The sequence below is a fragment of the Solanum dulcamara genome, chromosome 11, assembly GCF_947179165.1.
Source record: "Solanum dulcamara chromosome 11, daSolDulc1.2, whole genome shotgun sequence".
In the NCBI taxonomy this organism is placed as follows: domain Eukaryota; kingdom Viridiplantae; phylum Streptophyta; class Magnoliopsida; order Solanales; family Solanaceae; genus Solanum; species Solanum dulcamara.
Genome location: NC_077247.1, coordinates 29,784,810 through 29,797,270, shown reverse-complemented (window position 1 = coordinate 29,797,270; position 12,461 = coordinate 29,784,810). Strand labels below are relative to the sequence as shown.

General features: G+C 30.2%; 1 protein-coding gene across 1 annotated transcript; it reads left to right on the top strand.

Moving 5' to 3' along the window:
• Positions 1-298: 298 nt before the first annotated feature.
• On the top strand, positions 299-8,918 carry LOC129872107 (lipase-like PAD4). Its single transcript, XM_055946980.1, has 4 exons — positions 299-393; positions 488-803; positions 6,752-7,381; positions 7,877-8,918. Exons 1-4 carry the CDS (start codon positions 371-373, stop codon positions 8,660-8,662), a joined length of 1,755 nt encoding a protein of 584 aa, XP_055802955.1. The 5' UTR covers positions 299-370; the 3' UTR covers positions 8,663-8,918.
• The last annotated feature ends 3,543 nt before the right edge of the window (positions 8,919-12,461 follow it).

Genomic DNA, 12,461 nt, shown 5'->3' with positions numbered 1-12,461 from the left:
AAAAAGATGAGTAAAATATTATTTTTATACCAAAAGGTGGATAGAAAATATTTTTAGATCTTTCATATAGTTCCGGGTTATTTTTAGTCATTTTTCTTTTAATTTATGTAATTGGTTTGACTTGACATAAAAAAAAATTAAAAAATACCTTTTTCAATTTATGATATAAAATAATTTTTTTTTTTTGTGTAGCTATAAATAATTTTCATTAAAGATAAAATAAATATTTTTATTAAATTGATTAAAAAGAGAAATAAGTGATATAAATTGACAGAGAGATAAAAGGAGTGCTGTTTTAAATATCTTTTTTTCCTCAACTCTTTCAGTTAGCAACTTGGCTTCGAACACTTTTCTCACAAAAACTTTGAAAATGATGGAATCGGAAACTTCAGCGTGAGTAAACACTAGCTTTTCCACAACTTTACTAGAATTTTCTGCAATTTGATTTTTTTTTGACTTAATTAAAGGGAAATCATGATGCCTGCAGGTTCGAGTCTAGTGAGACGTTGGCAGCTCTTGTGGCGTCCACGCCGTTGCTGGAGGAGTGTTGGAAGGTTTGTGGCTTCGCCGATGCATCGGTGGATAGCAATTTTGCCGTGAGTCGAGTTGGTGGGACAGCATATATTGGCTTCTCTGGCGTTAAATTAGGTGCCGGAGTTGACGAAAGTTGCCGGAATTTAGTGCCGCTTCCCGATGATGTTTTCTGTACGTTGTCCGTGGATGAGGCGGATCCGGTAATGGTCCATGCCGGATTATTACATCTTTTTCTATCAGTTTACACGGATAATTTATTCCGTGATCAGGTTAGTTTAATTATTAGTATTTCCATGAGCATATTAATATCTAACTTTCCTGTAGTATTAATTAATATAATTAAAATGGAATCTTCAATTTATCTTTTTGGGGCATATGAAGGAACATTTATTCCCTCTTTGTTTTGTTTCAAAATTGAATTCCTAAAGGAAAAAAAAATAAAAGAGACTCTGAAAAAGTTACTTTCTATTCCAATTTATGGGGGAAAAGAAGATTGTAAAAAGAATAGAGTAACTATTTTCCACTTATATTCTCGAGAGGACTAATCGAAAGAACTTTTATTATTATTCATTTAATTACAAACGGTAAAAGTAATATTGATACTTTCTATTTATCTTTTATTTTTGTTGGTAAATTCGTGGCTCTTCACTTTCTTTTCTTGGTGATTCAATTCCTCAAAGACAAAGTTGAAGATGAAATGTGCTTATTATTTGAGCAATCTTTTTTCTCTTAATATTAAATTAATTCTATTTGTAGTTACATCTTCCCATGAAATTGAACAAAAGAAATTAAATGTGAAATAAAAGGAAATATTGACAAGCGAAAACATTGCTCCGTAAAGGTAGAAAATAGAAATTGAGTTTGGGTAAAAAGAGGGAAGTTACTAATTTTAGTGCCATATCCATTGTATTAACAATTAACAAGCAAAGCATGAGTGAATTCCAGGACTTGACAATTTAAAAGGGCAACAAGTCTCCATATGCATCGTAGATGTCTATTGACTCTTGACTTTTGATCAGGAGCCCGTTTGGACAAACCAACTTATAAGCCCGTTTTAATTTATTGTGGTGTTTGCCTAATGCTAACTTTAAGTCATAAAGTTCTTAAAGTCAATCAAAAATGAAAAGTTAGGATTCCTAACTTTTTTTTAAGAGCTTAAAACCATTTTCTTTGACCATGAAAATTACTTTTATATTCCTTATATTTTAATTAAATTTCTAAACTACCCTTTTTATTCTTTTAACCCTAAAATTCACATCATTTTCCTCATTTCTTCGGCATAAGCACTTTTATCCAAACACTCAACTGCTTAATTATAAAAATAATTTTCAGCACTTCAAAATTTTAAAAGCACTTCATACATAAAAGTTATTTTTTAAGCCCATCCAAACGAGCTCGGACGTTGAAGTTTGAGGATTTCAAAGGCTTGTTTTAAATTCACAAATGGCTCTAATAAAGTTTGGTTTTACTATTTTGTTCCCATAAGAAAAGTACTTTAAAAATGATTTTCATTCATTTTATGAAAATTCTTGAACAGAGTTGACCTCTAAATCTAACAAATTAAAAGAAATTTTTATTTTGATAACTAAATAAAACTAAAAAGTTATATTTATTTTCTTCTTTTTTTCCTTTTCTCTCTTTTTAAAATTTTTTTTCTTACGTTTTTTCTTTCTTTTCCTTCTTTTTTTTCTTACGATTTTTTTTCTTTTCCTTTTTTTCTTTCTTTATTTTTTTTTCAATTATGGAACTAAAAAAATTATCTATTTTATACATTTGTACTTTTTAAAAAATAAAATATATCCCTAAATTCAAGTGTTAAAGTTCAAGATAATTTTTTTTTCATATTTACTATTTTTAATTTAATAATATGATTTGAAATTTCACGAGATACTTTATAACTCTTGCCTTAGAGACAATGCTTAGCCCAAAAGCTTTTAAAGAATAAATTGCGTCTCATGGGCAAGAGTTGATATTGTCTTATTGTGTCTTGATTTATGAATTTTTTTATAACACTTGCCTTATAAGCAAGACTTAGACCAAGACCTTCATAAGCTACATCTCACAGGCAAGATTTGAAATTATTACATTATATCTTGATTTATGAGATGTTTTATAACCCTTGCTTTAGAGGCAAGACTTAGACCAAGAACTTCACATGTTACATCCGCAAGACTTGACATTATTACATTGTATCTTGATTTATTACATGTTTTATAGCTCTTTCCTCTTAGCCCAAAGACTTTTAAACGAGAAGTTAAGCCCTATGGGCAAGACTTGACTATATATCACATTGTGTTTTGATTTATGAGATACTCTATAACTTTTGTTCTAGGGGTAAAACTTGTTAGCCCAAGAAGTTCAAACAACCAGTTAAGTTCCATGGACAAGATTTGACCCTACCACATTATGTCTTGATTTATTAGATGTTCTATAACTCTTGTCTTAGAGGCAAGACTTAGCCCAAGAACTTCAAAGAACAAGTTGCACCTCATGGACAATATTTTACACTTTTTTAACTTAGTCTAACTTATGAGGAATATAATAATTTTTGCTTTAGAGGCAAAACATAGCTCAGGGGTTAAAAAAAATAACATAAGCCTCATGGGCAAAAGTTTACATTATTTTACTATGTCTAACTTATGAGATGCTCTATAACTCTTGCCTTAAAGGCAAGACTTAGACCATGAACTTCAAATTATCAACTTATTTGTTATGAGCAAAACTTGACACTACCACATTGTGTCTTGATTTCTGAGATGTTTTATAACTCTTGCCTTAGAGACAAGACTTTGTCCAAGGACTTTCAAATAACAAGTTGAGCCTCATGGACAATAATTTACACCATTTTCACTAAGTCAAACTTATGGGAAACACATTAACTTTTGCCTCATGGGCAGTATTTTACATTATTTCACTATTTTAACTTATTGGATGCACTATAACTCTTATCTTAGAGGCAAGACATAGACCAAAAATTTCAAAACAATAAGTTACGCTCCATGAACAAGACTCGAACTCTAATATTGTCTCTTGATTTATCAGATGTTTCATTGCTCTTGCCTTAGAGGCAAGAATTATCAGATGTTCCATTGCTCTTGCCTTAGAGGCAAGAATTAACCCCAGGTCTTCCAAAGAATAAGTCACACTTGGGCAAGACTTGACACTATCATCTTCACACCCAATGGGCAAGACTTGACACGATTATCTTGTGTCTTAATTTATTATATGATCCATAACTCTTGTCTTATAGGTAAGACTTATCCAAAGGACTTCCAAAGAATAAAATATGTTCTATGGGCAAGAGGTCTTGATTTATGAAATATTTTATAATTATTATCTTAGAGGTAAGATTTATTAGCCCAAGAACTTTCAAACAACAAGTTAACTAGTTAAGCCCCTTGGGCAAAAGAAAAAAAAAGAGAATATTTTTTTTTAAAAAATAGAGAATAGAAAAAATAAAAAATGAGAGAAAAATTAATTGAAAAATAATAAATGAAAGAAAATTAGAAAGAGAAAAATGAAAAAAGGCAAAAAAAAAAAAGTTGAGAAAAAAGAAAAAGAAAAAGTAAAAAAAAAAGAAAACGAAAAAGAAAAAAGAAAAAAAAGAAAACAATAAATTAAAAAATAAAGAAAGAGAAAAAATAAAAAATTTGAGAGGCAATTACATGGAGAGTTGTTTAAAAATTGAGATGTAGAAGAGCAAAAATGTACTTTTACTATAGTTAAAGTAGAGAGAAAATCATCCTTTAAAGACTTTTCTTATGGGGACCAAAACCAAAACCACTACAAACACCTTATAGGGAAACTTACACAGATATGATATATTTTAAAAAAATATTTATCATTTATAGCAATAATATTTTTTTGACTGGACATTTATAATATATTTATAATACAGTTTTAATACATAATATCGAGAATAATTTATAAAACACATATAATACATGTTTTATTCATGAATAATACATTTATCACACATTTTAATACACTTATAATACATTGTGTCAATGAACAAGGCTTGACACTATCATCTTCACACCCAATGAGCAAGAATTGACACTATCATCTTGTGTCTTAATTTATTATATGATCCACAACTCTTGTCTTATAAGTAAGACTTATCCAAAGGACTTTTAAAAAATAAAATAAGCTCTATAGACAAGAGGTCTTGATTTATGAAATATTTTATATATATTACCTTATATGTAAGATTTATTAGCCAAAAACATTCAAAAAAAGTTAAGCTCCCATGGGCAAAAGAAAAGAAGAGATTTTTTTTTAAAAAATAGAGAATACAAAAAATAATAAATGAAAGAAAAATAAAGAAAGAGAAAAATGAAAAAGGCGAAAAAATAGAAGTTGAGAAAAAAAGAAAAAAAAAGGAAAGAAAAGTAAAAAAACAATAAATTTATAAAATAAAGAAAGAGAAAAATTTTAAAAATTGAGAACTACAAACAACTTATAGGAAACTTACATAGATATACTATATTAAAAAAATATTTATCATTTATATCAATAATATTTTTTCACTGGACACTTATAATATATTTATAATACAATTTTAATACATATTATCGAAAATAATTTATAAAATATATATAATACAGATTTTATTCATGGATAATATATTTATCACATATTTTAATATACTTATAATACATTGTGTCAATTTCTTACCAAACAAACATAATATATTTTAAAACACTTATAATATTTTTATATTGCATGTATAATTCACTTTTAATACATAGCAGATTTATCATAGTATTGCTGTGTATTGCTATAAATGATAATAAATAAAAAATATCGCTAAAATCAATAATTATTTATTAAAAAGTGCTCACCCAAATAATTTTTTCTATAATTTCCTGTGACTTAATTATAAATGGGCTTTCTATATTTTAAAATCAAACCTATATTATGAAAAGGCTACCTCTATGATATTAACCCCATTTTACTAAAAGAAATTCAAACTTTATTTTTTATAATAAAACTTCCTCTATAATTTTTTGGATGTGGTCATCACATAATAAAACCCTCATTGACTTGTTTTTCTTTAATTGATCCGTTAGTTCATATCTTTAAATTGGACATGAGGTTTACATACAAGTCTATAGCGCAACAAAAATGTAAAAGAATATTACAGAAAAAAATGAATTCAAGAGTTGGCATGCCCTACCCCCACCTCTTAGGCTTAGATGGAGCTAGTATTTCAAAAGAGGCTTCTTATTTAACTATACAATCAATTAAAAAAAAAAATTAAAATGACCCATGTATATATAATGTATTGATATAGTATAATAGTATATAATCATATATTATGATGTATAACAAGTGGCATGTTTAAAGCCACAAGGTTAAATGACATGTTGATACATTTGATATAACTTTAATTTAGACCACAAAATTGAAAAATCTTGTTTATTTTCTTAAATTTTGTGTCAAGTTAGACTATATTATTCTTTTTTTAAACGGAGAAACTAATTAACTATCATCATTTAAAATTTTATGACTTTTCTCATTTAATTTTTTATTAGCAAATATGAAAATAGCGTGTAAGTAAAAAAGTAAAGGTTACTGTGAACATATGACTATCACAACTAACAATTAGTTAGTACTCCAAATACATAACTTTCGTCAAGAGGAAGAATAAAATGTTTGTTAAAACTTTCCTACACCCGTGTTTTCACCGAACCAATTGATACATACGCCGCGTTTGTACATAAATATCTATAGCTTATGGTGTTTTTTGTATACGGAGGAAAATGTTTTTCGATTTTCTCCTATTTCGTTGGTCAAAAATTTTGAAAAATATTTTTTTTGAAAAAATTAAATTACTTAAAAATGAGAAAAATTATTTTGTTAACAAAAGTAGGGAAAAAAAGTTCAAGTGGTATTCCACATTGATTGAATCTTTCCACCCTCCAACACACCTCATCTTCACTCCACCCCATAGCCCCATCCTCACCACCCCACTCCCTCACCTCTCATAGTATTTTTCTAGCTTATATATAAATAATTTTAAGAGACACCCTTAATCATGAGTATTTGTTATATATTCAGCCTCTTTTAATTTGATCACTTTACTGTTGATGAAATTATGCATATAATAGCGGATTTCGTTCTATTAAATTCACTAATCATGGTAAGTTGTCAAATTCCTATACTTTTTCCTCAAACAAATTCTATCCCCAATTATTTTGTTGAAAATATGCAGATGGTAGAAATAATGAGCACGAGCAAGTCAATAGTCATAACGGGACGCTCAATTGGAGGAGCAATTGCATCCCTCTTAACTCTTTGGCTTCTCTGCCGTCTGCAAACTATTTGCTCTGTGATTTGCATTACTTTTGGCTCTCCAATGCTTGGCAATGAGTCCTTTTCCAGAGCCATTCTTCAACAAAGATGGGCTGGATATTTTTTCCATGTTGTTTCACAGCATGATATTGTCCCAAGACTGTTCTTTGCCCCATCATGTTCTTTCCAGTTTATTTCTGAGGAAAACAAGACTCAGCTTTTCCGCGTTGTGTTGGATTCTCTTGGAGTTGTATCAAAAGGTGACTGTAAGAAGAGTTCATTTTGTCCCTCTGGGAGCTACTTGTTCTGCACCAACAAGGGTGCAGTTTGTGTCGATAATGGGATGCTTGTCATTAAGTTGCTCTACGCGACGTTACTGAATGGCTCGCAAAGTTCTAGCCTTGAGGATCATTTTGGTTATGCTGATTTCATTCAGAAAGTTCAGTGGCAATTTATAGAGAATAGAAGCTTCATGGGAGGCAATCTACCCGAGTCAAGCTATGAAGCAGGGATAACATTGGTGCTGGAGTCGCTAGGAATAGCTTCTCATGTAATGTCGTCAAGCTTTCTTGTTAACTAACTTCATATACCTAGCAATTTTCATCAAGAAAGAGCAATGTATGCTCTATTGGTACAATATCACATGTATTGATACTCGTACCTTGCTCCAAAAGGATGAAAATTGCTCTGCTATTGTTGATTTTAGTTTTCGTGTGGTTTGTGTGTCTATATTGATTTCCCTTATTTTTAGATTTCTATCACTACTCGTTGTTTCGCCTTGATATCTGATTATCCTGTTGTTGTTTGTGTTATGTTGCTATTGCCTCTTTTTCACTATTTTCTGCTATTGCCTATTTTCACTGTCTGGTCAGCCAAGACTCTTTCGAAAACAGTCGAGGGTAAGGTCTTCATACACTATATATCCTCCCGAGACTCTACTTGTGGGATTACACGTTTGTTGTTGTTGACGTATCTCTATGTTGATTCTCATTCGCGGATATCTGTGGAAGAGCTAGGCTAATGATTTTGCTTCTTTGACAAACAGGGATTGAATTCAGAAGATGCTAAGGAAGCCCTGAAAAAGGCAAAAAAGTTGGGTCGAACTCGCAACCTCAACAGTGCCAACCTTGCAATTGGTTTATCCAAAATCAATCCATTCAGAGCACAGATAGAGTGGTATAAAGCATCTTGTGACAATTCTGTTGATCAATTGGGATATTACGATTCATTCAAGCAAAGAGGTGCCTCGAAAAGAGACTTTAAGGTCAATATGAACAGGATCAAACTTGCTCAGTTTTGGGATTCTTTGATTGACAAGTTGGAAGCTAATGAACTGCCCTATGATTTTCATAAACGTGCAAAGTGGGTAAATGCTTCTCAGTTCTATAAACTCCTTGTGGAGCCACTTGATATCGCCGAGTACTACAGGAGTGGGATGCAACGTGTGAAAGGCCACTACATGCAGCATGGAAGGGAGAAAAGGTACAAGATTTTCGATAAGTGGTGGAAAACTGAGAATGGCACTGATCCTCATATTACTGCAAGGAGCCGGTTCGCGAGTTCTACACAAGATTCATGCTTTTGGGCTCAGGTTGAGGAGGCAAGAGACAGGCTTATTAAGGTGAGAGCTGAGGGTGATGCAAGAAATTTTATCAATTTGTTGGATGATATCACTAAGTTTGATCAATATGCTAAGAGATTGATTGAAAATAAGGAGGTTTCACCAGATGTTTTGGCCAAAAACTCAAGCTACACTAAGTTTATAGAGGAATGGAAGGAATTCCAATCTCAGTTACAGCTGCTACAACCTCAGTTTCCTTCAATTCTTTAAGGTAGAAAATAGGTTGAGGATTGTTGCTCAATATAGCAATAAAGAAGCTCAGCTAAAACATATATGAATTATAACAAGATGATCTTACTCCAAGGAACTGCCAATAATCAATGGATTGGAGTGAAAACGTTGAGAGAAATTCTGGAGGAACTAGAACTTGTATATTTCAAGTAAGTGTATTCATTGAGTTATAAATTGTGAAAACAAAAAGTAATATATGCTGCTAATACTAGTGCCACTTCATATTACTATTGTATGGCAGAGAAATTGATACAAAAGTTTCCCTAAAACTTCTGTTATTAAAATCAGCACTCAATCACCACATATAGATACGCACAATTTTGTAAAAGGAGTGTTCGAAGCTTGGATGGTCACTCAACTTTGCTTAGTTAGCTTTCATGATGATTTTAACCAGAAATATAATAGGGCTAATTTCAAATATATACAATAAAGTAATTAGTTTACAACAAATATAGTCATATTTTATTTATATAAAAAATAACCAAAAATCATAAAAAGTATACTCTGATTTTACAATATAGTTTGCCAAAAGTAAAGTATACATTGACTATATAATATAGTTTATCTATACATGAGTTGTACACTGATACATTATAACACACTCAAAATGCTGGATATAACTTAACTATACACGAAGTATGCTCTGAATATACATAAAGTATACATTGACTATTCAACTTAGATAAACTCAAACTCACCTGTAAACAATCCCTAAAATTTAGATATGAAATTCCATCGATGTTTCAAGACTTTTGATATATAATTAGCTCGAAATGATTCACGTTTTCGATACGTCAATTATTACTTTTGTAAAAGAGAAGATGAAGCAGAATGAAGAAGATGAAGAAGAATGAAGAAGATGAAAGAGTAGTAGGAGGAGGAGGTCGAAGACGAAGCAGGAAAAAAAGACAACAAAGGTCGAAGGTCGAAGAAAAGGACGAAGAACAAACTGGCCATTTTTTTTTTTGGTAGTTAAGTTTATTGAATGGCCTTTGGTGTAATTTGCCCAATATAATATGTAAATTTTACCTAAATCTCATAGTAATTCTTCTCAATTATATTTTAGTCCTACTTTTTTAAAAATTACCTGAAATCCCTTCTTTTTGGTCACTTTCGGATACATCATGTACATTCTGATACATCACGCAAAGTGATGTATCTGATCGATACATCGCGTAAAGTGATGTATCCGATGTCCTGATACATCACATAAATGATGCATCCGATCGATACATCGCATAAAGTGATGTATCTGATGTCCTGATATCAGACCGATACATCGTCTACAGTGATGTATCAGAGAGTAAGAAAGAGTAGGGATTTTTGTAATTTTTCTAAATGATAGAAATTTTTTTAAAAATATGATAAAATAAATTGTGTCTTTAGATAATTTTCCATATAATATTCGGTGCCTATTAGCACCCAATTCATTATAAACCCAACCCAATTTTTTATCTAACCCGTTTAATGAGTTTAAAACCCCTTCCCAAACTGTACAAGCTTCTTCCAAAGAATATAGCTTTTTGGATGTAGATGATGATGTCTATACATAAACTATATAAGAGATTTAGTTTTTAATACCAGCGGTACTTTATTTAATTTAGGTAAGTAAATTTTAAAAAATCACTTTACAAAAGTGCTACTACTTTTTGTCTCATATTACTTGATATGACCTTTCGAATGTAAACAATTTCAATACTAGCTATTTCTATACTTTATGTATAAACAAAGAACAAAATGGTAAAGTCTTCCAATGTATTAATGATTTCTTAATTACCGTATAAAGTTGGAAGTGTCAATCTAATATGGGATGGAGGTAGTAACAAGTAACAATCATTGGTGGAATTTGAATATGATTTTTGAGTTGATTTTGGAGAGAACTGGTTATTATTTGAAAAACTAGACACATGTGTTAGCACGGGTTCAATATCTGTTTTTTTTTTCAATTTATGTGATATAGATAGAATTTAGAGAGTCAATTAAATTTTAATATGATTTTTAGATATTTTAAGTTGTTAATTATTGTAATTTATAGTACTTTTATGTAATTTTTAAATAATATATGTTACTTTTCTTGTCCCAATTTATGCGGAATCGATAAAATTTTAAAATTTTTAATTATCATGATCTATATTACTTTTACGTCATTTTCAACCAATATATGTTACTCATCTATCCCTATTTATGCGGCACTTATTCGAGAGTAAATCAAACTTTTTATATGTCTTTTAAATATTTTAAGTTGTTAATTATTGTGATTTATCTTATTTTTTATGTAGTTTTGAAATAATATATATTACTTCCTTAGTCCCAATGTATGTAGCACATATAGACTTTCAAAAGTCAATCGAATGTTGTTAATTATTGAGATTTACAATATTTTTTACGTAGTTTCCAAATTAAATAATACATGTTACTCCTTTTGTCCTATTTTATATGACATCGATAAATTAATTTCAAGAATCAATCGATTTTTTTTATGTTTTTAAAAAAAATTTAAGTTGCCAATCATCATGATTAAATAAGACAAAAATTAAAACGAAAGAATCACCAAAAAATTACAGATATACTTGTAAACAACAAATTTTTGAGCCGAGAAAAATAAATAATCAAGAACAGAAAATTGGAGTAACAAAGTGTAATATTTGATTTCAAAATGTAGTGCGGGTTACAATCTCTATGATAATCCTCTGAGTCTTCAAATAATATGAAACACGTTGAGCTTGAATTTGATTTAGAGTCAAGGGCTTGAATAGCTTGATCTTGAATCTTCGTCTTCAAATTTGGATTTGAATTATTCATCACGAACACTTGTATGGTTATGAGGAACAGTAAATATGAACAAGTAACTTGATCTTGATCTTCTTGATATTCTTCTTCGTTCTTGATCTTGAACTTGAACTTGAATTTGATTACTTGAACTTTGTAGCTCTGTAAAGAATTTGCGGTCTTTGATCCACGAGCTCTCTTCTTGCTTCTTGTTCTTGAAAAACCCCCCTTCTGAGAATAATGAGGACCCCTATTTATAGTTGTAGGGAGTGGTATGAGGGTGCGATTTGATTGGTTGGTTTGAACTGACCAATCAGATTTCTTTGGTGAAGAGCTTTAATTTGATTGATTAGAACATGTCACATATACATGTGGCATTATTCTAGTGACTCATTTAATTTGACTTAGTTTGACACATAACTTTGACATGTGGCATGATTTTAGTGGCTTATTTAATTTGACTTGGATTGCCACCTAACTTTGGCACATGGCATAATTATAGTGACTTATTTAATTTGACTTGGATTGCTACATAACTTTGACACGTGGCATGAAAGTGGGCCTCTAGGATGAAATGATATCGGACTTAACAAAGTGGGGTCCTCTTTATAGCCCAAATCAATGGATTTGGATTTTTAATTAAATCCACATTTATTGGACTTAAATAATTGATCCAATTTTATTAATCCAAAATATTTATTTGGACTAATATATCTTGAATTTAATATAAATTGAATCATTCTATAAATTTATATTTAATAAATTTTAAATGATTACAAATGCCCCTACTTCAAGTCTTGTCGAGATATTTTATCTTTTGAAGACTAGGCTTGAAGTATTAATTGTAGGATAATGACATGCCATGTATTTTGAGATGCACCATGAATTCATACTATATTGATGCACCCTTTCATCATTGTTGGAGTAGAGATGTAGCAAATTAGTTCTATCCAATTAGGATTAGGAAAGAATTAAAAAAAATTGATTTTTTTGTCACGTTACCAGCCGT